Genomic DNA, 26,236 nt, shown 5'->3' with positions numbered 1-26,236 from the left:
AAATGTCATTTTTTAAATTGCACATTCAAGTGAATTAAAATAGAAGTATATTTAATAAAATAGACAATCCTGGAAGTCTCATGACACTGGAATATCTACATTTTTTTGTGTATGCACACATGCACACACACACACACACGACACAATTATCAATTTTTTAGACTAAAATTAAATTTGGTGTCATTACCTTAAGAATAAGCCATTTGGGCACTAAGACAGGAAAGCTTTAGAACAAGATAGAAATGGAAGTCAACCAAGAACTGGGAACTCTCCACAGATAGATGAGCAAGGCCATGAGTCATTTTTGTGCAGGAAATTGAGCCCTGATTGTATCAAGGAAACAAATGGCGAAAGCACAACTTGTTAGGACAAGTGGGTGCATCATTCACACCAATCCACTGAAACCCACATAACAGGACTTCTATATCTGAGATGTAGTCAAGAAAACTTTTTTAAAAAGAAAAGCTTCACTCCATTTTTGGAGACTATATTGAATTCCTTGTTTAGGGAACAAGTGCATGCGACAGAAAAGAAACCAGTTGTGTATTGCTTTCCCCGCTTTGCTATTTTTTAGGCAGGTCCTTTAGTCCAGTCTCAGCTCTTTTATCTGTGAAATGAGGATAATCATACCTCATAGGGTGGTTGAATTAGGTGAAGGGGATTACATATGCTAGTAACATACCATACTCAAGATAGCTATCTACTTCCCTGCCCTGAGAATTTTACATTTCCACTGTTTTATTGGAACACAACCACATTCCTTTGTCTACATATTATCTATAGCAACTTTTGCACTAAATGGCAAAGTTGAGAGTTGTAATAGAGATCGTATGGTCTACAAAACTGAGAATATTTACTATCTGGTTCTCTACAGAAAAGGGCATAGGTATTGGGGAGGAGGGTGAGTTTGAGACTTTAAAAAAATTTTTTTAAGTTATTGGCAAAGTGCCTGTCGTATAGTAAAGGCTTACTAAACAGATGCTGTTGTTTTTTATATTCTTTATTCAGTTACTGGTTCAACAAATACTTATTGAGCACATCCTGTGTGCCAGACACTGCTCCAAGGGCCACAGAATCTAGCTATGAACCTAACAGATAAAAATTCTGTGCTTGTTGGACAGACAACAAACAGATTAGTAAAAATAAATACAGTGTATTAGCTGGCTGGGGAGAAAAATAAAGGGATGGAGAATAGGAATTTTCAGGATAAAGGTTGCAACTTTTAGGTGCAGTGGTCTGGGAAGACCTAATTGAGAAGGTGTCCTTTAAGCAAAATCCAGAAGGACACAAGGGAGTGCTGGGAATGTTGTAGGGGAGATAAGGGTAAAGAGTAATGTTCCAGGCACGGGGACAAAATAGTGTTCAGTGTTCTTAAGGAAGGCCAACAAGTCAATGTGGCTGGATTGGATGAGCAAGAGGGAAAAGAGGAGAAGAAAAGTAAGAAAAGTGCCCAGCAAGCAAGGTAGGTCCTTGAAGAACCACCAGAGGTCTCTGGCTTTTACTCTAATGAGAGGGGAAGCAAGAGTTTTGAGCAAAGTAGTGGCACGACCTGATTTCCATTTAATCCAGATCAGTTTGGCCGCTCCAATGAGAATAGCCTGTTGACTAGACTGTAGCAAATGTAAAAGCAAATACACAGGAAGCTATTGCAGGGGTTCGGTGAGAGATGATGATGGCTTGAACCCAGATAGTAGTGGTGGCAATGGTGACAAATAAATGTCTTGGGTATATTTGGAAAATAGAGCCAATGGGATCTAAGGATGCGTTGAATGTGAGTTGTGAGAAAAGGAAAGTCAAAGATGACTCGGCATTTTCTGCCCCAAGCTACTGCTGCAGTAATGTAGTGATCACTGGTGTGAGAAGGGAAAGATGTGGGAGATGCATGTTCACTGTTGGGGGGGGGGGGAGAATCATGAAGGAATTAGGATGCAGGGATGATGAGGACATCATGGAAGTGTCAGGTTGGAGATGCATCCTCCCATGGAAGATATGCAGTGGGTACCAGGGTATAGAACTTCGAAGATCAGGAAGAGGTCAAGACTGGAGGTATAAATTTAGGAGTCAACTATAGATAGATGGGATGTGGTTGTGGTTGTTATATCTGTTCAGTAGTATGAGGCGGTTGCATGCAAACCAACAGTGCATCACAAACAATGTCAGAGGAGCAGAGGCCTGCATTAGAGACCTTACCAAAAGCTGCTAGTGACAGTTTCATTCTACCAGAAACAAGTAGAAAGCCAGGAACAGGTAGAAAAAAATATAACTAGCATTCATAATTTGAATGGTTCCTAATTTGCCTAATTGAGGAAACAGTTTTACAATGAGTCAGATTATAATTTTATAAGTTGATTTGCAAAATCAATTATAGCTTTATGGTATTACATTTTTGGGATATTGCCTATTATCTCAGTGGAAATTAATAAGCCACTTGATGAGCACACAATACTCCTTACACTAGTGAAGAAAAGATTAGGAAGATAAAACTGCCTCTGATTTATGGAGAAACAGAATATGATGCATCAGAATCCCACAGGGTACTCATAACAATTTAAGTTCTGCTGATTCTCACAAATCCTTCAATTTTTTAAGAAAGAAAAATCTTGACTAGCTCTGCTTCCTCTTTTGGTAAAAAAACTTTTAGTTTGGACAGTTACTCAAGCTGACCCAGATGGACCTAATGACCATCTCTTCCCACTAAGACAACATTTCTCCACCTTTCTTTCATTATTGAGCCCCCCACCAAGGAACATTTTTAGGTACAAAACCTCCAACCCATAAAAATGTTTTATTGTGATAAGATATACATAACATATTTATCATTTTAAACATTTATAATTTTACAACTCAGTGTCATGAAATACATTCACAGTATTACATAACCATCACCACTATCTTTATCCAAAACATTTTCCTTATCCCCAACATAAACTTGTACTCATTATACCTTAACTCCCTATTCCCCACTCCCCCCAGTCCCTGGTAACATCTATTAGACTTTCCATCTGTATGAATTTGCCTATTCTAGTATCTCATATAGGTGGAATCATATAATATTTGTCTTTCTGTGTCTGGATTATGTCACTTAGTACTATGTTTTCAAGGTCCATCCATGTAGCATGTATCAAAATTCCATTCCTCTTCATGGCTGAATAATATTCCATCGTATGAATAGACCAATTTTGTGCATCTGTTCATTCTAGATGGACACTTGGGTTGTTTCCACATTTGGTTATTGTGAATAATGCTGCTATGAACATTGGTATACAAATATCTGTTTGTGTTACTGCCTTCAGTTCTTTTGGATATATATCTAGAGGTGAAATTGCTGGGCCTTTGAAATTTTAAGACCACACATAAACTGTGTATCTCTTTATGTTCTATGTATATATGTATCTGTGTTTTACACATAAAAAGAGTAAGATTTCTTCACCACCTTCCCAGAACCAATTTTCACCTCTTTGAGCAGGAGTGATATCACCCTCACTGACATGGCAAGCTCTAAGGTAGAGATCCCCAGGTTTCCTGCCTCAGTGAGGTAAATATGTAGGTAATAGATATGTAGACAAACTGCTTAACAAAAATTGAAGCCATGAATTACCAGGAAGATGACACCAAACACATAAGTATAAAAAATAATCTTTGTTCCCCATGCAATAATGTTATTTGTATTTTCATTAGTCTTCGACGTTGACAAGAGCTGATAAAGTGATGAACCCAAGAATGTTTTGGAAAATTGCTCTTAGAAATTGTGTCAGGACCAACCAATCAAGCAAATATTCTAACTAAACTTCTGAAAACAGTGGAGATTAATGATTTTGTATTCCCGCTGAACCTAAAATGTCTCCTAAACACAAATAGAATAATTACAAGCAAGTATTTTTTATTTAAATTCAATTAGCCAACATATAGTACATCATTAGTTTCTGATGTAGAGTTCAATGATTCATCAGTTGCGTATAACGCCCAGTACTCACCACATCACGTGTCCTCCTTAATGCCCATCACCCAGTTACCCCATCCCCCATCCACTTTCCCTTCCACAGTCCTCAATTTGTTTCCCAGAGTCAAGAGTCTCTCATAGTTTGTCTCCCTCTCTGATTTCTTCCCATTCAGTTTTCCCTCCCTTCCCCTATGATCCTCTGCACTATTTCTTATGTTCCATATATGAGTGAAACCACATGATCATTGTCTTTCTCTGATTAATATATTTTGCTCAGCATAATACCCTCCAGTTCCATCCACATCAATGTAGATAGTGGGTATTCATCCTTTCTGATGGCTGAGTAATATTCCACTGTATATGTGAAATAGGAAAAAAAAAAAAAAGAAAAGAAAAGAAAAAGAAAAGAAACAAATACAGGATCCAAAGATCCAGGCATGGGAAACCAGGTGTCGGTGAGGTTACAGGATGGCTCCATCTGCAGGTACCCCCTGCGGTCTACACTGAGTACACTGCAGAGCACACACTGTTATCCATTTGGAAGGCAGTATGGCAAGATGCCTGGCACATACTCACCTAGATTTAATTCCAGTGTGCTTGCCTGATGCAGTATTGTTTCCATACGTAAGGAAGAAATTAAGATTATATAACAGTATTGAGAAAAATAACGGTTTCAAATACCTAACCAGAACCCATCAAGTGTCAGGAAAAACAAGGAGAAGCCAAAGAACTGCCAGATCAGAAGAGACTAAGGGGATGTGACCACCAGGTACCCTGTTGGATCATGAACCAGAAAAAGGACATTTATAAGGAAATGGGAATTCTTTTTTTTTAATAATAATTTTTATTATGTTATGTAAACGGGAATTCTGAGTAAAGCCTGCAGTTCAGTTAGTAGTGTTGTACCAGTGTTAATGGCTTCACCTTACTGATTGTACTGTGATTATTGAAGATGTTAACATTCAGGGATGTTGAGGTGAAGGGCTTACTGGAACTCTGTACCACATTTGCAACTCTTTTGTGAGTCTAAAATTATTTTAGAATAAAAAGTAAAAGAAAACAGGGGTGCTCCGGTGGATCAGTCAGTTAAGTGTCGGACTCTTGATTTCCACTCGATTCATGATCATAGTGTCGTGAAATTGAGCCCCTCATGAGGCTCTGTGCTCTGTGCAGAGTCTGCTTAAGAGTCTCTCCCTCTGCCCCTCCCCCCGTGCACGTGCATGCACTCTCTCTCTTTCTCAAATAAATAAATAAATAAATCTTAAAGAAAGTAAAGAAAGTAAGCAAACAACACCAACGTTTCTGGTAGCTCCTGAGCATCAAAGCTAACTTGTGACTGGCATTGCTGAAGAACGGTTGTGGGGGCGAGGGGGGAAGTCTATATTCGCAAGAGCGGGAGCTTTGAAATCTGACATGAGAGGAACTTCTGTCTTTGTCTCCTTTCCAATTCTATTGCAGGGTGTGTTGGGTGCATCATGTAACTGGGATGTGGGTGTACCCTTTCCTGGAACACATTGGCCCAGGAGCCAGAATCATCTTCTTTGGGTCTACAACCATCTTAATGAACTTTTTGTACCTGCTGGGAGAAGTTCTGAACAGTTATATCTGGGATACACAGAGAAGTAAGTATTGTTTAGGGGAGCATAAAACTGGAAAATTGCTGTCTAAAAGAGTGTGTGCAGACACTGAAGGAAAATTCCATCATAGCACAGGATCACTTAGGAAGAGTTTCATTTTTATAACTACACAGTGTTAATTTAAGAGCTCCTGGCAGTTACCTGAAAGGTTTATTACTCACTTTGTCTTATTAGCTAGTAAAACATCCAAATCTAAGGGAAAAGAAGCATGTCTATAAAATTTTATAGGGAGAAATGTAGTGTTAACAACAACAAAAAATTTAGGAAGTTCACTCTGATCAGCAAAATACTGCCTTAGCTAAAGGGACCCCCCCAAATAAATAGATAAATTATTAAATGTAACCAAACAGTCCCATTAAAAGCCACCCAGACCTCCACTTCTTACATCATCCTTTGTGTGAGCATGGTAGCTTCAGAGAGGTCTCCTCACTTTTCTGCTAGAACTCCCAGCAGCACAAAATGCCTGTGGCCACTCTGATTCACCAGTGAATGTCATATTCAAGGACTGAAGGTGGCAAAGAGACCTGGACAATAAAGGGTAATACTTGATTGCTGCCAAACTCTCTTAACCTTTGATTTGATTTCTCTTTTGTTTCCATTTATGGCAGAGCCTCCATCTTGGCAAGGCACGTAATCTTACCCAAGCTGTGCACACCCTATCCAAAGTGTATGTCAGATAGCAGAAAAATGGGAAGGTGGAAAAAGCAACAGCACAGTATGTAGCCATTTGAGCCCTGCATGAAAGTATATCCAAAGGCAAGATGGTCCGGGAATTTTAGAGAGCTCTGGGCATTGCCAATATAATCACAACATTCTAGACGTCACCCATAAATGATCTCTGTTCCACAAACATGGAACACCCTACTTTGTGCCAAACACTGTGCCAGGATCTTGATCTAATTAGACAAATAAAACACAGTCATTGCACGGTTACTGGATTGGACTTTTTTGTGTGTGGATCTTCTAAGATTGTGTGTGTCAAGGTGTTGGCCCGTGGTAAATGGCCCAGAGGAATTTGAGGATTTCTTTTCTCAGCAGCTGGCTTGACTTTAATAAGTGTTCTCTTAGAAAAAGTCTCAAAATTTTTTCTTCAGTTCAGGCCACCAGAAAATTGGGAAACCAGAAATTAATGGGAATAGGGATCTTAATTAGTTAGCTCATTATTTAGCTAACTTACAAAAATATTTTAAGAGCAAAATGTAAACTTTTCTCAGCTTCTTGGGAAAAAGGCCATATTTAAATTTAGGCTAATATGTTTAATATATGTTATTCAAAAAGTATTTATGACTCTTTCCCCTTGATTAGCTTGATTCCAATGGTCATTTGGCCATTGCTCTCCTACTTCTACCAGAAGATGGCCTGAAAACCAAGAAGAAAAATCCAGTGTAGATTGGTAGAATACTGCTCTTTAGCAGCTTTGAGTGAGAAGTTAAAATGAATAATGAAACTAAGGGTTTTTTAAATGATCCGCTCAACTTAATTTGTGCCATTCTCTTATGTAAGGTTGACTAACATTTCGTAACTCATTTTAGATATGGAGATTAATTTTATCTACATGGAACCATCTAGTTAATTCCACTGAAGCAGATGTTTCATGTCAAGTAGGCACATTTTGCTTTTCATTTATGAGAAGGATTGCAAACTGATGGCCTCCTCCAAATTTGACCTGCCAAATGTTGTGTTAGACCAACATAGTGGGATTTTTGTTTTTAAAATAACATTTAAAAATTGGGAGACTACACATACAGGCCAGATTCATCAGCTTATCAAATAGTTTAGGATCTGGCAACACCAAGCTCACTGTTCTCTTCTGGCAACAATGTATTAGAACTGAGGATCAGTTGCCCCCTTGAGATGGCTCCCTAAGTGTTCCTAGTTCTCACTTGGCCACTTTTCTCCATCATCTTAGCTGCCTGCTTCTGTAGATAGTTAAATTTGAAACTGCTGATTAAAAGCAGTGTATGCTCTGTGTGTGCGTGTGTGTGTGTGTGTGTGTGTGCTGTGAATTAAATAAAATCAAGTACAGTATTACAATCCTGCATACATTTACTATACCCCAAACAAAATCCCCCAAGAAGCAGGGATACCACACTGAGCACCCTTCCTTGTATCCCTAACGATTTTTAATGGCTTCACTTCCTCCACTTGGTTAGGTTATACTGACTTCAACTTTGGGATAAAATCACATTATTACAGAATCTTAAAATTGAAAAGGATATTAGAAACCATCCAAGCTGGCCCTTTCTTTTTACTCAGCAGCAGCTGAGCCAGGAAATCCTAGGTGACCCACCAAAACAGATGGTTGCAGAGCCAGCCTGGGTAATGTTCAATCCAGTGTCACTTCTAGTGAGCCATCAGTTTGTCACCATTGAAAAGCCAGTCACACGGGAGGTTAGAAACTTCACTAAGATCCATGGACCTAGTTTATAAGGTAACAAAATAGTCCAACCTGATATGTACTATGAACAAAAAGCCCTTGAAACAGGGTAAATTAATAGTTAGGCATTTGCTCTTTTTAAAGGAAAGTAACTCAAGGTTACTTTCAAGGGTTTGTGACTGTTGTATTGGTTTGCTAGGGCTGCTACAGTGACGTACCGAAGACTGGGGGCTTAAACAATCAAAGGGCAATGTCTCCTCGTTCTGGAGGCCAGAAGACCAAGATTAAGGTATTGGCAGGATTGATTCCTTCTGAGGACCGTGAAGGAAGGATCTGTTCCAGGCCTCTCCCCTTGGCTTGTAGATGGTTGTCTTCATGTTCACATGGCATTTGTCCCTATGTGTGAGGCTGTCTCCAAATATCCCCTTTTTATAAAAACAATAGCCATATTTGATTAGGGTCCAACCTGATAACTTCATTTTAACTTGGTAGAGACCGTATCTCTAAATACAATCACATTCTGAGGAGAGACACAGTTCCACCCATAACACTCTGCTTTCTGCCCCAAAATTCATGTATTTCATTCATGCAAAATACATCCCCAACAGCTCCAAAAGACTTTCCAACATCAACTCTTAGGTCCAAAATCTCATCTTAAATATCATCTAAATCAGGTGTCGTTAAGACTTGGGGTATGATTCATCTTGAAGCACAACTGCTTTCCATCTGCGAACCTGTGAAGCCATACAGAAAGTTATCTGCTTCCAAAACACAATGGTGGGACAGGCATAGAATACACATATCCTTTCCAAAAAGGAGAAATCACAGGGTTTGAAAAGTAGGCTGCAGTTCTCACCCAAGTTTGAAACATAGGGCAAATTCTATTAGATTTAAAGGCTTGAGAATGATCCTCTTTGGCTGAATGCTCCATCCACAGAGCTCATCAGAAGGAGGGTGTGTCCCTGCCCCTGGGTGGTGGCCCTACCTTCTAGAGGAAGGTAGACCCTGAACCACCTTAGGAGTCATTCTTCCTTCATTTCATGCTGTCTCTGTTCCTTTCAGCCCAGGCTAGCAGTGTTTCTGCTGGTACAAAATTCTCAAAAAACCTTATTGGCTTCCCATGTAATTCACAGGGGCCCAAATCATCAGACAAGAAGGTCCCCTACAGATCATTCCTGGCTTCTGCTGAAATGGTTAATTGGATCCATAAATGACATGCCTAATCTCTTTAGCAAACAGTTGTCCAGCCACACCTCACATTCTGAGGTTCTGAGGTTAGGACTTCAATGTATGAATTTGGGGGCACGGTGAGGGGGTGCACACAATTCAACTTATAACTGCTGACATACTTCTGTATTTAATCTAAGAATTTATTCCAATTCCAGTGTGTCTAACTGGGGTGACCAATCTTATTAAAGTCAAACTTTATACAACCAGAAATGAAAGTATCCAAAAGTGAAAGGTTGGGGTGAGGACAGGGAAAGCAAGCAAAAGAGAAAGGAGTTTGGAGCCAGGCCTATGTGACAGAAACCTCCTTGCCCAGCTGCCCATCCAGCTCATGTCCCACACAGGCCCACCCAGGCCTGCAATGTCCCAGTGCTGCCCTCTGGTTGAGCCCTTCTCCCTGCCTGGGGGAATCACATGTGACTAACTCTCTCAGGGTCAATCAACTCTTCCTCTATGTTCCCAAAAGCACATCCTGCCTCAGCTTTGTGACAGGTTTCTTTCTGCTATTTGTGTGGAAATTATACCTCTGGTTCTTCCAAATATTATTTACAGCTGTCTAATTTTTTCCCTCTACCTCAAAGCTGCCAAACTAAAGTAGGTGGGGAGCCATTTTTCCTGTCTGGGTCAATGAACACCCCCTGTTCTCCACCCCCGCTTTTGAAGATTCCACTATTGCTGCCAAGTCAACCCATCTGCAGGAGAACACTTAGGAGGAAACAGACTTTAAAGAAAAGCAAGCAGTTATTAGTTCCTGAGAGCTTCTCCACAGGAGAGGGAACATGGGACAAAGTTGGGACCCAAGTCATGTGTGCTGTTTGAACAGAGTCCCTGTTGTGTTTTTCTGCCTTTGCCTTGGTTACCAACAACTAAGGCATCTCCTGGCCTTCTTCCCCTTAACCCAATTTCTTCTCCCTTCAGATGTCTTTACTCCTCAATCTGAAGCTTTCCTTAATATGATTTCTGAGAAGTACTTTGGAAAAAGTGTTACAGATCTCTGCCAGTTCCTTAGTCATGAAAACCAAACCTGAAAGACTGTCTAAGGACACCTGTTCAGAGCATGTTACCCACATTCCACAAAACAGATATTGGGAGTTGGGAGCTGGGGGGAAGGGGAGTCCTTCCTAATATAGGCCCTATGGTGATGACCCTCTGGGATTAGGCTTTAAATTTTTTATATTGTGAAGTTCCATATTTTATTCTGCTTTCCCACTAGCATAGCCTTCTGAGGTTTTCCTTAGGTTCATTGTTTATTAACTGATTCAATAAAGATTAATTGAGCTCCAACTATGAGTCTATACTGTGTTGGGTGCTAGGGATATTATCAGAAACAAACCAGTTAAGGGCTCTGCCTTCAGAGAACTTATAACTTATAAAATAATACCAACAAAACTTGCAAAGCAATATTGGGGTTCTTTTGTTTCAGCAAAAGTCTCTGAGAATTTTGTTTCAGAAGATGAGTATTTAGCAAGAAGCAAAAGAAAGAAGTAGTGGGGAGTATTTACCAGATTTAACTTTAATTCATGAGAATGACTTCAACATTTTCATCTCCAGGAAAATGAAACATCATTAATTAACTATTCACCACAGACAACAGGCAAAGCTCTTACTAGTCCACTACATATGAGTCCCTCAGAAGGTAAAACATAGTTCTACCAGGACTGGGTTGAATAGAAGGAGAACTTGAGTTTAAGTACACAAAGGTATGGATTGTTCTTATCCCTAATAAGCTCTCTATGAGTTAAAAAAAATTTTTTTTGACTTTTGAAAATCCAGTCCTTGCCTTGAGAAGAAACATGACTGAAATAAAAATAAATTAGGTCTGTTTGAGACTCATCAGTTGCACACCTCCTGTTGTTAGAAGCTGGTTACAAAGCGGTCTGGTTAGGGTTTCTGTGCAAACTCAATGAGTCAAGAACTAACTTGCACCCATCACTCCCAGGAGCCGTAAGGCCTGGGTGTGCCCTGATTTGGGGGGAAAGGGTGGGGACAGAGGTCACTGAGGAAGTTTCTGAAGAAAGTTGTAAAAGATTTTCCTTCTAAGCTAGGAGAAAAGGGATGAGTGCAGCAGAGTAGAAGGGGAAACGTGGGGATAGGAGAGCATTTTTTTGACCAGCCTTGGCAAACCTGCTAACAGTTTAATCTGATGTTAAAGTACTGTGCCTGAATTTCTAGGTATGGAAGAAGAGAAAGAGAAGCCTAAGTTGGAATGAGATCTAAGTCTAAATGAAAGAGCTGGATTGAGCCGCCATTGAAGACTGGTTACCCCCTGGGCATTGGCAGTGCAGGAGAGGAAGCATCCAAGAAAGCAGTGGAATTCACCTCCGCCTCCCTGCCCCAGGTGGGGGGAAGGGGGCACCTTTACAGAGAAACATATATAAGAATAGAATACACTTATATCCCAAATAACTTGCCCTCATTATGTTTTAAAGAATTCTTTCCAAATTCATTATTGATAATAACATCTTTTTTTTCCCTCTTATAGTTCTTAAAACTAAAATTGGTCATTGGATTTTAATTTTTACAATTGTAATTCCATTTAATTGAGGAAAATAAAACTCTATTGTGTTTCTTGTTAAGAAATATGTGAAAGTCAAAGCAGCAGATGTAGAACAAGGCATTCAAGTATTAAGTGCTGCAGGAGGCTGGGAAAATGAACCTGGGCCACAGGGCAAGTCTGAAGGAAATGTGATGGATTGTTCCCTATTGCAATAATGTCACAGTTGCCTCAAACAGGCAATGTTAGTAATAATTACATCAATTTAGTTAAAACCCTGAGTGTATTTGGATCTCATGATTTAGTCTTATGAAACTTTTCCTATATGCAAACTGAAACTTTAATAAAGACCAAACAACCCCAATGTGATAACTGCATGGCATATTCAACATTGGTGTCTCCTTTCTTATTTTGCTTCCACTGTTGAAAATGGGTTTACTGAACCTAGTTCTTAATTATTTTCTGATTTTAAATATGTGTATCTTTTTGATAAATCTAAAAAGAATAATTTTTTTAAAAAGCTAATTTACAAAATCTTTGACCATAATTACTTTTAAATAAGACTAATGCAGAACATGTAGTAGAGAATACATAGAAATACATCTTAGAACGACGTAAGGATAAATTAATTAGTTAATTAATTAATAATTTAAAAAAGAAAAATGTAGGGAAAAACTAATCAAAATAAAAGCAGAAATTAAGACAGCAGGAAAATAACAGTGGAATTGATACATAAGTAAATTGATTAATAAACACAGTATCTCATCTATACAAATAGCATTAAAATATGTAAACAAGAGAGAGAGAAACAAATACTTGGCAATATAAGCCTAGATGTGAAACAAATTATTTTAATTATAAAAATAAACTTTATAGCTCTATGGCAACAAATTCTTAGAACCCAACGAAATGTGCAATTTTCAAGTAAATGGGATTCAATAAGAATTGGAAAGCTGTAATAGACTGATATTCATGGAAGACTTTTTTTTAATGTTCAAATAACAATCTCCAAAAAAGGAGTTGGGTCCAGAGTGTTTTATGAGCAAGTCTTTGAAAACGTTCAAGTAACAACTCTCATGTTATTTAAACTGTTCCAAGATTACAGAATGATGAAACACTTCCCAAATTATTTATCAAAGTTAATATAACCCTCAAAACAAAGCCAACGTAGCAAAAAAAAATTTTTCATTTAACTAAGGTATTCACAACATAAATCCAATACTCTATAAATTATTTTTCAAAACTGAATAAGCTTTATTCTAAAAATTGAAGGATGGCTAAATACTAAGATTTTTATTCAAAAACATTGTCTCAATACAATCATCCCTGCTTATCTGCAGGGGACACTTTCCAGGATCCCCAGTGGATGCCTGAAACCCCAGACAGTATGGAACCATATATATACTATGTTTTTTTCCTATTCGTATATGCCTATGATACAGTCTAATTGATAAATTAGTCACAAGAGATTAACAGCAATGATAAAATAAAACAATTCTAACAATATACTGTAAAAGTTCTGTGAATGTAGTCTCTCTCAAAATATCTCATTGTACTGTACTCACCCTTCTCATGGTGGATGATGTGAGATGATAAAATGCCTACGGACGACATGAAATGAGGTGAAGGACACAGGCTCTGCGATGTAGCGTTGGGCTACCATTGACCTTCTGACGCTGTGTCAGAAGGAGGATCATCTGCTTCCGGACCGCAGTCGACTGCAGTCAACGGAAAGTGAGACTATGAATAGCGAACACTCAGATAAGGTGGGGACCACTGTAATGCACAAAAGAAAAAAATCATATGATTCTCTCCATTGTTGCTCCAAGGCACCTGAGAAATTTTAACAGTTATTTCTGATGATAACATTAGTAATATAAAAGTACCCCATATCATGAGAAGAAAAAGTCATCTCAAACACCAAAAGCATTCCCTTTTAAGATAAGAAATAAGATATAGATGTCCATGACACTGTAACTATTATTTTTCCGAGGTCTTTGAGAATATTAGGTCTAGCATCGAGTAAGTTATATTTTGACCTGAAGTGGAGAAGTTTTATGTTAAAAAAGAAAAAGTGGTATGTAACTACAGAATTGATATTGGAAAAGAAAAGTGAATGTTTTAAGAAAAAGCAGAAAAAGAGCAAAGCCACCAATTACAAGGAAACCATTTCTCCACATGACTCTCCAGAAAGTAAACCTGAAGAAGTGGAATTTTTTTAGGACTTCCTGGGACAATTCCTCTGGGACCTTCCTGGGACAATTCCTCTGGGACCTTGTGACTATTCCTCTCCTCTAGCAAATAACACTTTCCTATTTGAGCCACCAAAGTGACAGCCAAAGAAGTTGATGCCAGTGGTCTTTAGATCTAAAGCTGATTCCACTTACGTCCATTGCAGCAATCTGGATTTCTGCATCACTGCTCTGTTTGAAATACAATTATGTGATCAGTTTTGGCGTTTGGTTTGGTTTTCTCATGATAAATCATTTTTGCTTTAGGAACTCCAGCCCCTGAACCCCAGCCCCACATCCTACAGGATGCCCAGGGCTGTCTCAGCAGGTGCGTGGAATGCACCAAGACATGCCTACCAAGCTAATGCACCCACTGAGCCATCACAGAAACTCTGCTTGCCCTGGGGTAGAATCCATTGGATGAGTCTACTGACTGACTGCTGCATAATCACTGACTGATGAGGAATAAGTTACCAGAGATTTCTCCCTTTGGCTCACAAGCTCCCACTTTCACCCATCAGTTCTCAGGAGGATGTTCATGCTTTACCCTCTTCTCTGTGTATGTATGTAAAGAGAAATCTACCATCCACAATCTTGGAGTTGGGGGGAATGTATTTCTAGCTCCACTTCTGGAACATGAAAATTAAAAATTAAATAATGCAAATAATAAAAAGAAATCACACCAAAGAAACAGAACAATGAAAATCTTCTCAACTTATTTTACTGAATATACCCCTCAAAATAAACCCAAAAGAGCACCAAATTTCACTTATCATAGATAAAATACTAGCACTATAAATCTAATACTATAATAAAATTATATTTTTTCATGACTGTATAATGTATATTTTTCTCTTTTTCAAAAGACAAATAGAATGGAAAGATATACTAAATTCTGGAAAAGAAAATTCCATTCTTAAAGATGCCATTTCTTCCTTCAAATGATTTATAGGTACTATACAACTCCATTCTAAAATTGCAAACTTTTTAAAATTTAACAGAATAAACAAGTAAAACAACTGAAAAATCTTGAGAACAAGTAGTTAAAGCATACTCACATCATCAAAACTTATTATAAAATTGTGATAATTAAAATAATGTGGTATGGTTCAAGGATAGAAAGAAAAATCAACAAAATAGAAAGCATGCCCAGAAACTGGCTTTCATTTATACATATAAATTTAGCAACTAATAAAACGGCATTTCAAATCAGTAAGAGCATAATAAATGATTGAATGAGTGGACTACAAGGAATGGCTAACTGGTTGGTGAAAAAGAAAAGGCTACATTCCTCCCTTGAAACACATATACACACAAAACACACACACACACACACACACACACACAATTTTGGATAGATTAAATGATGAAATGTAAAAAAAGGTATAGAAGAAATATAAGAAAATACAGATGAATATCTGATCTGATAATAAAGATAAGGGAAGAAGAATATATATTTTTTTTTCTTCAAATTTTTATTTAAATTCTAGTTAGTTAACATATAGTGTAATATTGGATTCAGGAGTAGAATTTAGTGATTCATCACTTACATATAACACCCAGTGTTTGTCATAACAACTGCCCCCCTTCATACCCATCACCCATTTAGCACATCTCCCACCCACCTCTTTCCATCGACACTCAGTTTGTTCTCTACAGTTAAGAGTCTCTTATGGTTTGCTTCCCTCTCTTTTTTTCCCTTCCCTTATGTTCATCTGTTTTATTTCTTCTATGCATGAGTGAAGTCATATGGCATTTGTCTTTCTCTGACTGACTTATTTCACTTAGCATAATACACGCTAGCAGGTGAGAGTCAGGGTATTGGCAAGAGTGACTGGAAGGATGAATCATGGGGTCTAGAAGGAACAGAAGAGGAAAGATAGAGGAATGACATTGGGACACAATAAAAGGGTTCAGAAATTGGTAAGCTCAATAAAGTTGGGGAAAAGATGGATCAAGGAAATGAAGGCAATAGAGAGACAGGAAGGAATAGAGAGACAGGAAGTCACAATCAGAAACTAACTTTTGAAGTTTTAGAGGTGCCTGAGATCATACTATTTCTTGCTTTTTGAGTTAATATAATGTGGTAGTAGTAACCCCAAAAGATGTCCACATCCTAATCACCAGAGCCTTTGAATACATTACCTTCCATGGCAAAAGGGACTCTGAGGTGTGATTAAGTTAAGGATTTTGAGATGGGGGTTATCCTGGATTATCCAGTGTATCCGATATAATTACATTGGCTCTTATAAGAGGGAGGGAAGAGGTCACAGTGAGAGGAGGAGATGTGACCATGGTAGGAGCAGTTGGAGTGAGGAAGGTGAAGATTGTAGAAGCTCAAACAGGCAAGGAAATGGATTCTCTCACTGGAGGCTCAAAAGGAATACTACTCTACTGACACCTTGACGTGAGGATTTCTGATTTTCAGAGCTATGAGGTAATAAATGTGCCACTAAATTTGTGGTAATATTTTTACAACAGCAATAGGAAACTAATACATATGTTATCATTAAGCACTTTTACATATTTATATGGGCTATTATGCATTTTGCTAAAACATACACACACACACACACACACACACACACACACAGAGTAACAGCCACAAGGTAATATCCAAAATTCATATTTGTGACTCTAATAACTGAGTGATCAAACTTGTCCCTCACGAAGCCAAACCAATTATCCAATGCTGACAAGGCAGTGAAAGTCATTCAGACTCATCTGATTTATTGAAATGAAAGTGCTGAAGATGACTGAAGGAGTCCCCATGGAAACACTCGAAGACATTTGGACACTTTCATGCCTACTCATCAGCAGAGCAATGAAAATTTTTGAGACAGATGACCCTAATCTCAAGTACCATTCAAAGGGTTTGGGAGTAATAAATGCCTATGCTTTGCCACAAGGAGATTTGGCAGGAAGAGAGGTAGGTATCTTATGGTGGACCTCTATTGAAGAAATATACTTTTAAAGCCTCAGTCAAATCAATCCATGCAGTAAAATTCTCTTAAGGGAATTTTGCAAGTGTGTAATATCAGACACAATATGAAAGCTTTTTTAAAAGGCTATCACTAGTTTGACATACATGCACAAACACATTGATACATTTGATAGAGTAGTCTCAACATAGATATGTGCAGAAATGAAATTCATTTATTTTCAAGCAACACTAAATGTTCTGGGTCCCCAAACCTACACCCTGCCTACACAAAGTCAGACATCTTATTTCTTCACCTCATCCAACTTTAATATTTGATCCTATAATTTTTGAAATCCAAGCTGTCAAAACTTCCTCTCCCTCTCTGTCTTCCTTGTGCTTGGAGAAGAGGGGGGATGATCTCTGCTTACACAGCAAATGACATCAGAGCTGGCGAGTGCTTCTCTGTCTCCCAGCCCAACACCAAGGGGCTGGAATCAAGTGTTTGAGTGGGGATGAAATTGTCAGCTCATTAGGCAGCTCCACAGGGCCCACCCTTGCACAGTTCCCCTGTCCTCTTCTCCCCTATTACCAAGGCAACACCTAATCCACCCAAAAGTCTTTGCTTCTGGCAAGGCCCAGCTACCTTTCATGGCAAGCACTCATCAGTCCTTGCCAAGCCAAGGGTGGGAACACAGGCTGCCCTGGGGCACGCTCTCTCGCAGCTCCATCAACAACACCAAATGCTCTGTCAGCTCAGTGGCACACAGTCCTACTCCCCACCCCCACAGTTCTTACTGGGGGTGGAGGAAACTTGGGAAACACAGATTTCAAAACAAGAGGGTGGAACAAATAGAAACTTCCCTGCTCCCTGCCTCCCAGGCTCTCCAACAAGGAAAGGGGAGGGAGAAGGCATTGTTAATACTTCAAGAACCTTCCTTCAAAGATTTAATATCCTTGCCCCCTCTGTGTCCTTTATTCTATAAAGACCAAAGGAGTGGGTTTTAAGAAACTGGTTCTGCTGGATGCCTTCTGTTAGCAAATCTCAGGGTGAGACTGGCATCCATAAGACATTCCTCTGAACTTAAATGGTGAGACGCTTGGCAAATTTTACCCTGAACCATGGATTCTACTTGGCAGCTCCAGGGAGGCACAAATGTCCCTCGTCATCCTTTACCACTGTTCCTATATATATAAATTTTGTATTACAGTCATCATTAATTTTGGAATTTTTTATATTACAACGTGGTTTTCCAAAAACAGATCCCCAATAACGTGCCTCCCAGAAATGAATTTTCCATTTAAACTGGCTCAGTTTGAGACTATAATCTTGGTGCTAGTGAAGTTATAATTCAGGAGGTCAGTACATTGATTTCAACAGTCCAGTTGAAATTCTAGGCTAAAAGTTTCTGAGAACTAAGGGTAGAAGAGATAAGGGAGGAAAGCCCCAGAATAAATAGAGGCTGCATTTGTGAGAGAGGCCAGCAATCTGCAACATTTATTCTGCACTCAGGGTAGAATAAGCAAAACTGAAAGAAGTATATTGTGTCTGGGGAATTTCTGCTTTCTGCCACGAAGAAGTGATAGGGTCTGGAATGATCTCCCCCACAACTGTAAACTAGAAATGATTGGTAAAATACAATAAAAACATTCATTTTCAGACACTCGTCAACAGAGCTGCTTAGGACTATGATCCCTGAAGAAAGGGAAATAAACTGTGTGTGCCCTATGCTCACCCTGGCTTTCTGCCTAGAGGCAATTTCCAGATCATCACACAGGGAGGGGAATCCCAAACAAAGGCCAGTGGCCTCACTGAGTTAAGTTCAGGGAGACTAAGGTGACTAGAATTTGTGGAACAGAGCACTGGACACAAGGGAGTTATGAAGCGAAGGAGCTCCAGAAATCTGCATGGAGTCCTCTCAGTCTGGCTGAGTATCAATCTTCACATGAATATGGTGAAGCTTTACAGTTTGGGGGAAAGAACAATTACTGAGGGGCTATACTCTGGGTAAATCCAAGAGCTCACATTAGACCAGGAATAATTCATGTCACACTTAGCCAGAGTGAAGAGGCCTCATTGAATAGACAGGGCATTCAGAAGGGTCAAGTGATGGTCACATTTTTTGGGTAAAGTTACTCAAGACCCACTCTTTAAAAGCTTTAAAAGAGGCTTCAAAAGTATTAAACTGATCCTCAGAAACTTAACTGCCTGCCAGAATAAAGCACAATATTCCTTAAGGAAGAGAAAAATATCTGATACTCAAGACAGAATTTATCATGCCTGGCTTCCAATCAAAATTTCCAGACATGCCAAGATGCAGGAGAACTTGACCCTAAACCAGGAGAAAAGTCAATCAACAGAAACAGACTCAGAATTGATAAAGAGATGAAATTAACAGACAATAACATTAAAACAGTTCTTATATTCCATATGTCAAGAAAGCAGAGGGAAAATTAACAGGAGTGGAAGACCAATGAAAGATATAAAAAATGCAAACAAAAATTTTAGATATGAAAAATACACTGAATGGGACTAACAGAAGATTAGAGACTGCAGAGGAAAGAGGGTCAAAAAATGTGAAGACATTGCAATAGAAACTATCCAAACTGAAGCACTGAGAATAAAAAGACTGGGGAAAAAATGAATACAACCTCAGTGACCTATAGAACAATGTATATGTAATTGGAGCCCTAATAAAAGGAAAGAAGGAGGGAGAGGCAGAAAATAATATTTGACTAAATAACAGAAAATTTTCCAAATTCGTTAAAAACTATAAATCTCCCAATTTGAGTTCAACAAATAACATGCAGGATAAAAACAAAGAAAAACACATCAAGAGAAACAATCATTTTACTAAAAACAAGTGAGAATGAGAAAATCTTAGAAGTATTCACAGGAAAAAAAGGTACATTATATAGAGAGGAATAAAAATAAGAATCCTGGGTTTCTTCTCAGAAATTATTCAAGCCCAAAGAAATGAAATAGCATTTTTAAGGTGATGAAAGCAATTAACTGTCAGCCTAAAGTTATATACCCAGGGAAATATATTTCAAAAATTAAGGCAAAATAAAGACTTTTTTTCAGACAAACAAAAGTTGAAAGAATCTGTAATCAGCATTACACGTGCACTACAGGCAGAGAACAAATGACACCAGATGGGAACTTGGATCCATACAGAATGAAGAACATTAAATATGGGAAATTTGTGGGTAAATATAAAGTCATTTTTCTCCTATTTTAATCTCTTTAAAAGATAATGAATATTTAAAGCAGAAATAAAGCAATATATTGTGGGGCTTAACATATATGTAGAAGTGAAATGTATGAATACTTAGTAGCACAAAGAATGGAGGAGGAAATTTTATAAGATTCTTGCATAATTCCTAAGTTGGTATGATATTTTTGAAGGTAAACTATCATAATTTAAAGATGCAAGTTGTAAACCTTTTACTAAAAAAGAGAGATATAGCTAATAAACCAACAGTGAAGATAAAATGGAATACTAAAAATGCCCAATTATTGAGGTGTTCTGTCTCTTTATTATGGTAGTGATTCTATGTGTATACGCTACTGTCAAAACTCATCAAATTATACATTTTAGGAGAATATAGTGTCTTGTACATGAATTAGTTCTCAGTGAAGTTCATAATGAAGAATCCAATGCGAAGCAAAAAAAAAAAGGGGGACTAAGAACCATACATATGATGAGACAAATAGAAAATAAATCATAAGATTTTAGAGTTAAATCCAACCATTCAATAACTATATTAAATATAAATAATCTAAATACTTTAATAGAAGGCAGGAATCTTCTGGCTGAGTAAAAAGGCAACACCAAACCATATTCTTCCTATAAGAAATTTATTTTAAAAATAAAGATACAGATTAAAAATAAAAGGATTGAAAGTATATACCATGCACTGCTAGTCATAAGAAAGTTAGAATAGCTATACTAATAACAGAAAAAATGAACTTCACAACAAAGAATATTACCAGGAAGAAAGAAGAACATGTTATAATAACATAAGAGCTAATTTATCAGGGAACCTGGTAGCTCAACTGGTTGAGAATCCAATTCTTGATTTCAGCTCTGGTGATTATGTCAGGGTCGTGAGATTGAGCCCCGCACCAGGGCGTGGAGTCTGCTTGTGAGTCTCTTTCCCTCTCCCCACCCACGCATGCATACTCTCTCTCTCCAAAAAAAAAAAAAAAAAAAAAAAAGCTAATTAATCAAAAAGACAACAATCTTAAATGCATGTGCAACTAACAATAGTTCAAAATATATAAGGGAAAAAGTAGTAGTTTTGAAAGAGAAATAGACAAATCCATAATTATAATTGGATATTTCGGCAACCCTCTCAGTAACTGATATAGAACAATTAGGCAAGATATCAACAAGGATACAGAAATTTAAGGAACCTATCAACCAACTAAATCTAATTGACATTTAGAGACCAATCCACTTAGCAAAGGCAGAACACACATTCTCTTTCTTGGTTTTTTTAACATGGAAATGAATTTTTAAAAATTTTTTTATTGTTATGTTAGTCACCGTACAGTACATCATTAGTTTTTGATGTAGTGTTCCATGATTCATTGTTTGTGTATAACACCCAGTGCTCCATGCAATATGTGCCTCCTTAATACCCATCACCAGGCTAGCCCACCCCCCAACCCCACCCCGAAACCCTCAGTTTGTTTCCCGGAGTCCTTAGTCTCTCATGGTTCATCTCCCCCTCTGATTCCCCCCCACCTTCATTTTCCCCTTCCTTCTCCTAATGTCCTCCCAGCTATTCCTTATGTTCCACAAATAAATGAAACCATACGATAATTGTCTTTCTCTGCTTGACTTATTTCACTTAGCATAACATGGGACATACATCAAGGTAGAATGTATACTGAACCATAAAATAAGTCTCAAATATGTAAAAGGATTGAAATCATAGTACATTGTTCAGCTACAATTGGATTAAACCGAGCTAAGTGAAATGGAAAATTCAACATATCAAAATTTGAGTGCTATAACTAAAATAGTGCTTAAAAGAAAATTTATAGCTATAGATAATTATTTTAGAAAAGAAGATCTAAAATCAATTCTCTAATCTTCTATCTTAAAAGGTAGAAAAAGAAATTAAAACAAACCTGAAGTCAAAGATGGAAGGAAATAGTAAGAGAAGGAACAGAAATGAATGAAATAGAAAATGAACAAATAATAGAGAAAATCAATGAAACCAAAAGCTGGTTCTTTGAAAATATCAATAAAATTAATAAACATCTGGCTAAACTGATCAAGAAAAAAGAAGATAAATATTTACCAATATCAGAAATAAAAGAGGGAAATCCTACACTACACTAGAAATCTCAATAAGCATTAAAAGTGTACTAAGAGAAAATTATGAACAAATTTATACCAATAATTTAAATTTAGATAAAATAGACAATTTCCTTGAAAAGAAAAAATTAACAAGGTGGACTCAAGAAGAAATAGAAAATCTGAATATCCTATATAAATTTAATAAATTTAATGCTTAACTCAATGCCTATGAAGGTAACTCCAGGCCCAGATGGGTTCACTGGTAAATTTTATAAAACATTAAAAGAATAACACCAACCCCTACTTTGAGAAGTCTTTTACAGATTGGTAGTTGCCACAGATAGGGGGGTTGCCAGAGATGGGGGTGGGAAAAAGGGGTAAACATGGTCAAAAGGTACAAATTTTTAGTTATAAGATTAATAAGTTCTTACTCCTGAAACCAATATTACACTATATGTTAGATAACTAGAATTTAAATGAAAACTTGAAATAGCAACAACAACAAAAAAGAAAAGTGTTCATCAACCCATTCTTTTATTATATACTGTTCAGGGACTGATTTACTTAATTCTTTTTAATATACGATAACTGTGTGGTTTGAACTATTGAGGATAATGCCAGCTTTTCTGCAGAACCGTCTTTTTACCATGATTGTTGGAAGGAGGATGTAGGTACATCACTTATAAATAAATTCTGCTTTTGGCCATCTTCAAAAAAAAAAAGATAAGTTCTAAGGATGTAATGTAAAGCATGGCAACAATAATTAGCAATATTCTATTGTATTTTGAAAGTCCCTAAGAAAGTAGATCTTAGAAATTTTCATTATAAGAAAAAAATGTAACTATGTGAGGTGATGGATGTTAACTTATTTGCTAATCATATCACAATATATACATATATCAAATCATTATGTTGTACACCTAAAATTATATGTTACATGTCAATTATGTCTCAATGAAACCGGCAGAAAAACATTTAACTAAGAAATATTACTAATCTTGCACAAACATTTATAGACCACAGGGGAGGGAGGAATATTCTAGGAAGCCAACATCACCTTGATATCCAGTACTGACTGCCCTTAGACTCAAGCAAGCAGGGAGCTTGCTCTGGGCTTTTATGCCCCAGAGAACCCCATATCTCAGAATGTCCTCCTCAAGATATTCTAAGTCCCCCTCTGGTGACTGGGACCAGTTGAAACTAGCAATGCTATCTGGATAGGGTGCTTTGAGATTAGACTGGTAGCTCTTGGTTTTGGTCCCATATTCTCCCATCTCTAACCCTCTGCTCCTCACCTATTGTCAACCATATGCCCAAATTCGCTCAGGGATTCATACCTATGGGGTCAACCCAGGACCCCATGGCAAGGTTCTAATTCCAGGAGAGATGGCTTGCAAGCAGATTACTCCCTCTGGCTAGCACAATATTGCTTTCACAGGAACATGAAAGATTGGGCCTCCAGAATGGTACTGACATGCTGATTTTGAGCAACACTCACTCATGTCAGACATATAGCAAGTTTAGGTTTCCAGGCTACTAAGAGTTCACTGCCAACCCTTGGGTTCAAGTTACATATTTGGACCTATGCTTCAACGCTTACCCATCTACATTCCGACTACAGTGCTGCCCACGATCACAGCACCTGCAGGCAGCAGGTGTCTTTCATCTGTGATGGTGAGAATGCTTTACCTTATGCACTTCCCACATCCTAGTTGATCACCCAATCCCCTCTATGTGTTCCAAAGACATGTCAGCAGTCCTCTGGAAGAGGTTGCGCGTGTCTCCTCTGAGGGTTTTTGAGATCCTTACTCTGCAATGCCCATTGTCTTTCAGATTGATGTTCTCTCTAGCCTCCAATTGGTTATCCTACCCCAGGATAGCTTTAGGTCACACCAGATGACAGGTGGACATTTTGTGTACAAATGAGACTGCCTTTCTTGCTTCACCTGTAGACTTCCTCATGTCTTCTCCCTGCCAGTGGCAGCGTATGGAATGCAGAAGTGTGGTCACCATTGAAAAAGATCACATTCTAGAAATGCACCCATTAGAACCTAAGACTTATTCATTTATGCTATAAAGTACCAAAAAGTAAATTAAACATGACCAGAAAATGAAATATTCACATTTTCCTGCACACTTGGATAAGACCTGCATTTGTGGTCATCACCAACAAAGCATAATAATGACTTCTACTGTGTCTCATTGGAAGCCAGTATTCTTGCGTGGCAGATGGGTGATGTGGCATCATGAGTAATGATCTAATCAACATCAAGTCAATGGCAGTGCAGAATTACAGATGTAAGATGATCTATGCTGTTTCGATACAAATAGGTTCTGGCTTTATGAGTTAAGAGCATTGTTACATTTTCTCTATATGGGATATTGGAAATAAGCCAGAAGCAATACACTGGATGATAAAGAACTGGAAGAAATGGTTTGGGGCCCTAAATAGGAAGACATGCACTCTTCAAAGAAACTTCCTGTGCACCAATTAGATAATAAACAAATGCATAAATACCTCTTTTATTTCTTCGCCATATCCCATAGAGGCCTGTGGACTTTACAGTACATGTCGAGTCAAATTGTTTATATAGACAAAGGCCTGGCAAAAAATATTTGCCTGGAATGCCACACACCTTAGGTGCACTCCTGCTGATATCAAAACAAAACACATTACACAAAAAAGAAATCTGCAGACCAGTATCCCTCAAGATCACAAACACAAAAAATCCTAGCACAACATTAGCAAGTTGAATTCAGCGATATATCAACAGAATAATTAATACACCACAAGTAAGTGGAGTTTATCCCAGTTATACAAAGTTTGTTTAACATTATAAAAATCAATCAATTCACCATTTTGGCTCAGCAGAAAAGAAAAACCACACAATCATCTAAATACATACAGGAAAAACATCTGACAAACTTAAATATCTACTCATGAAAGTATTTTATGTCTGACAGAGGGGCCAGGGTCATAGGTCTTTCTGAAATAGGGAGAGACTGATCCTGGTGGTAGGCTGATTCACAACGGTGTACTTACTATGTATGCATCATTCCCAGACCCATGGGAGACTGTGGCTGAAGGAAGACCAGAGACATTCTCAGGAGCCCACCACTGGTCAGCGGCAGTGCTAGAACGCAGATGTTTTCCTGTCTGTCTCTAGACCACATTCCTTTCCCCACACCACAGTGTCTCCTACCGAGACTGGTTAAGTTAATTTCACTGAAGGAAACTGCATTTAGTACTGTAGAAAAAAATAAGAAAAAATTGAGCACAATCTCTACTAAAAACAAAATTATATTTATTTTGCATATTGAGTATATATATTTTTAAAGATTTTATTTATTTGAGAGAGAAAGAGGAGGGGGAGAGGGGGAGAGGGAGAAGCAGATTCCCCACTGAGGAAGAAGCCTGATGCGGGGCTCAGTCTGGGGATCATGACCTGAGATGTGGGCAGACACTTAACCGACTGAGCCACTCAGGTACCTCTTGAGTGTATTTTTAACCCATGGTTGTATTTTTGAGACATGGATTCAGTGTACAAAAATTTCTATTTTTTTCCTATAACTGAATCAGAAGCAAATACAGTTTTGTGGGACAGCAAATCAAACAATTTTGAAGGCCTTTTAAAGAAAGAGAATGTAGTATACACTAAAAATTATGTACAAACACATTTATTTAATCACAACAAATCACTAAATTTACAAAGCTGACAAAGACCACAAACAAAATCCAGAAAAGTAACAAATATTACTGCTCAGTAATTCCCTGCCTCTCCTCTATGCTTTTTTTTTTTTGCCTTTTTTGCCTTTTTTGACTTGTACTGTTTGTTTTCGTGATATGGTCTTCAATGGAAAAACTAGAAAGATAATTTACCTTTTTCTCTAAAGAGTTTATTATTATTATTAATAGTCAAGATTAATGAAACATGCAACTTCACACACAAATATACTGCTGTCTGTATGGTTTGTGCCTTATGAACACAGATTCTTATAAATGTTATTTCCACAAGTCCCATTAAAAAGGAAAACAAATGGTGTGTTTATATTTGTACACACTGTGTTATTGGTTACACTCCCAAAGGAGAGAAT

The 26,236-nt window shown here is 37.8% G+C and overlaps 1 protein-coding gene across 17 annotated transcripts in view; it reads left to right on the top strand.

Annotated features, from left to right (window-relative positions):
* The window catches only part of AIG1 (androgen induced 1), a 310,429-nt gene that overhangs the window by 226,913 nt on the left and 57,280 nt on the right, over nt 1-26,236 (top strand). For 2 of the 17 annotated variants that reach the window (XM_026504936.4, XM_026504923.4), the window contains 2 exons: nt 5,399-5,562; nt 14,174-15,288. The exons of 5 other annotated variants lie outside the window; for them this stretch is intronic. In XM_026504936.4, coding sequence (XP_026360721.1) covers nt 5,399-5,562; nt 14,174-14,189 — 180 coding nt within the window. In that variant the 3' untranslated portion in view covers nt 14,190-15,288. Of the gene's footprint in view, nt 1-5,398; nt 13,192-14,173; nt 15,289-26,236 lie in introns of those variants that run through there. 10 more of the 17 variants (XM_026504934.4, XM_026504927.4, XM_026504930.3 and 7 more) reach the window with 8 other exon arrangements.

This window comes from Ursus arctos, unplaced genomic scaffold (genome assembly GCF_023065955.2).
Source record: "Ursus arctos isolate Adak ecotype North America unplaced genomic scaffold, UrsArc2.0 scaffold_13, whole genome shotgun sequence".
NCBI classification, from domain to species: Eukaryota; Metazoa; Chordata; class Mammalia; order Carnivora; family Ursidae; genus Ursus; species Ursus arctos.
This window is presented reverse-complemented; position numbering and strand designations above follow the sequence as displayed.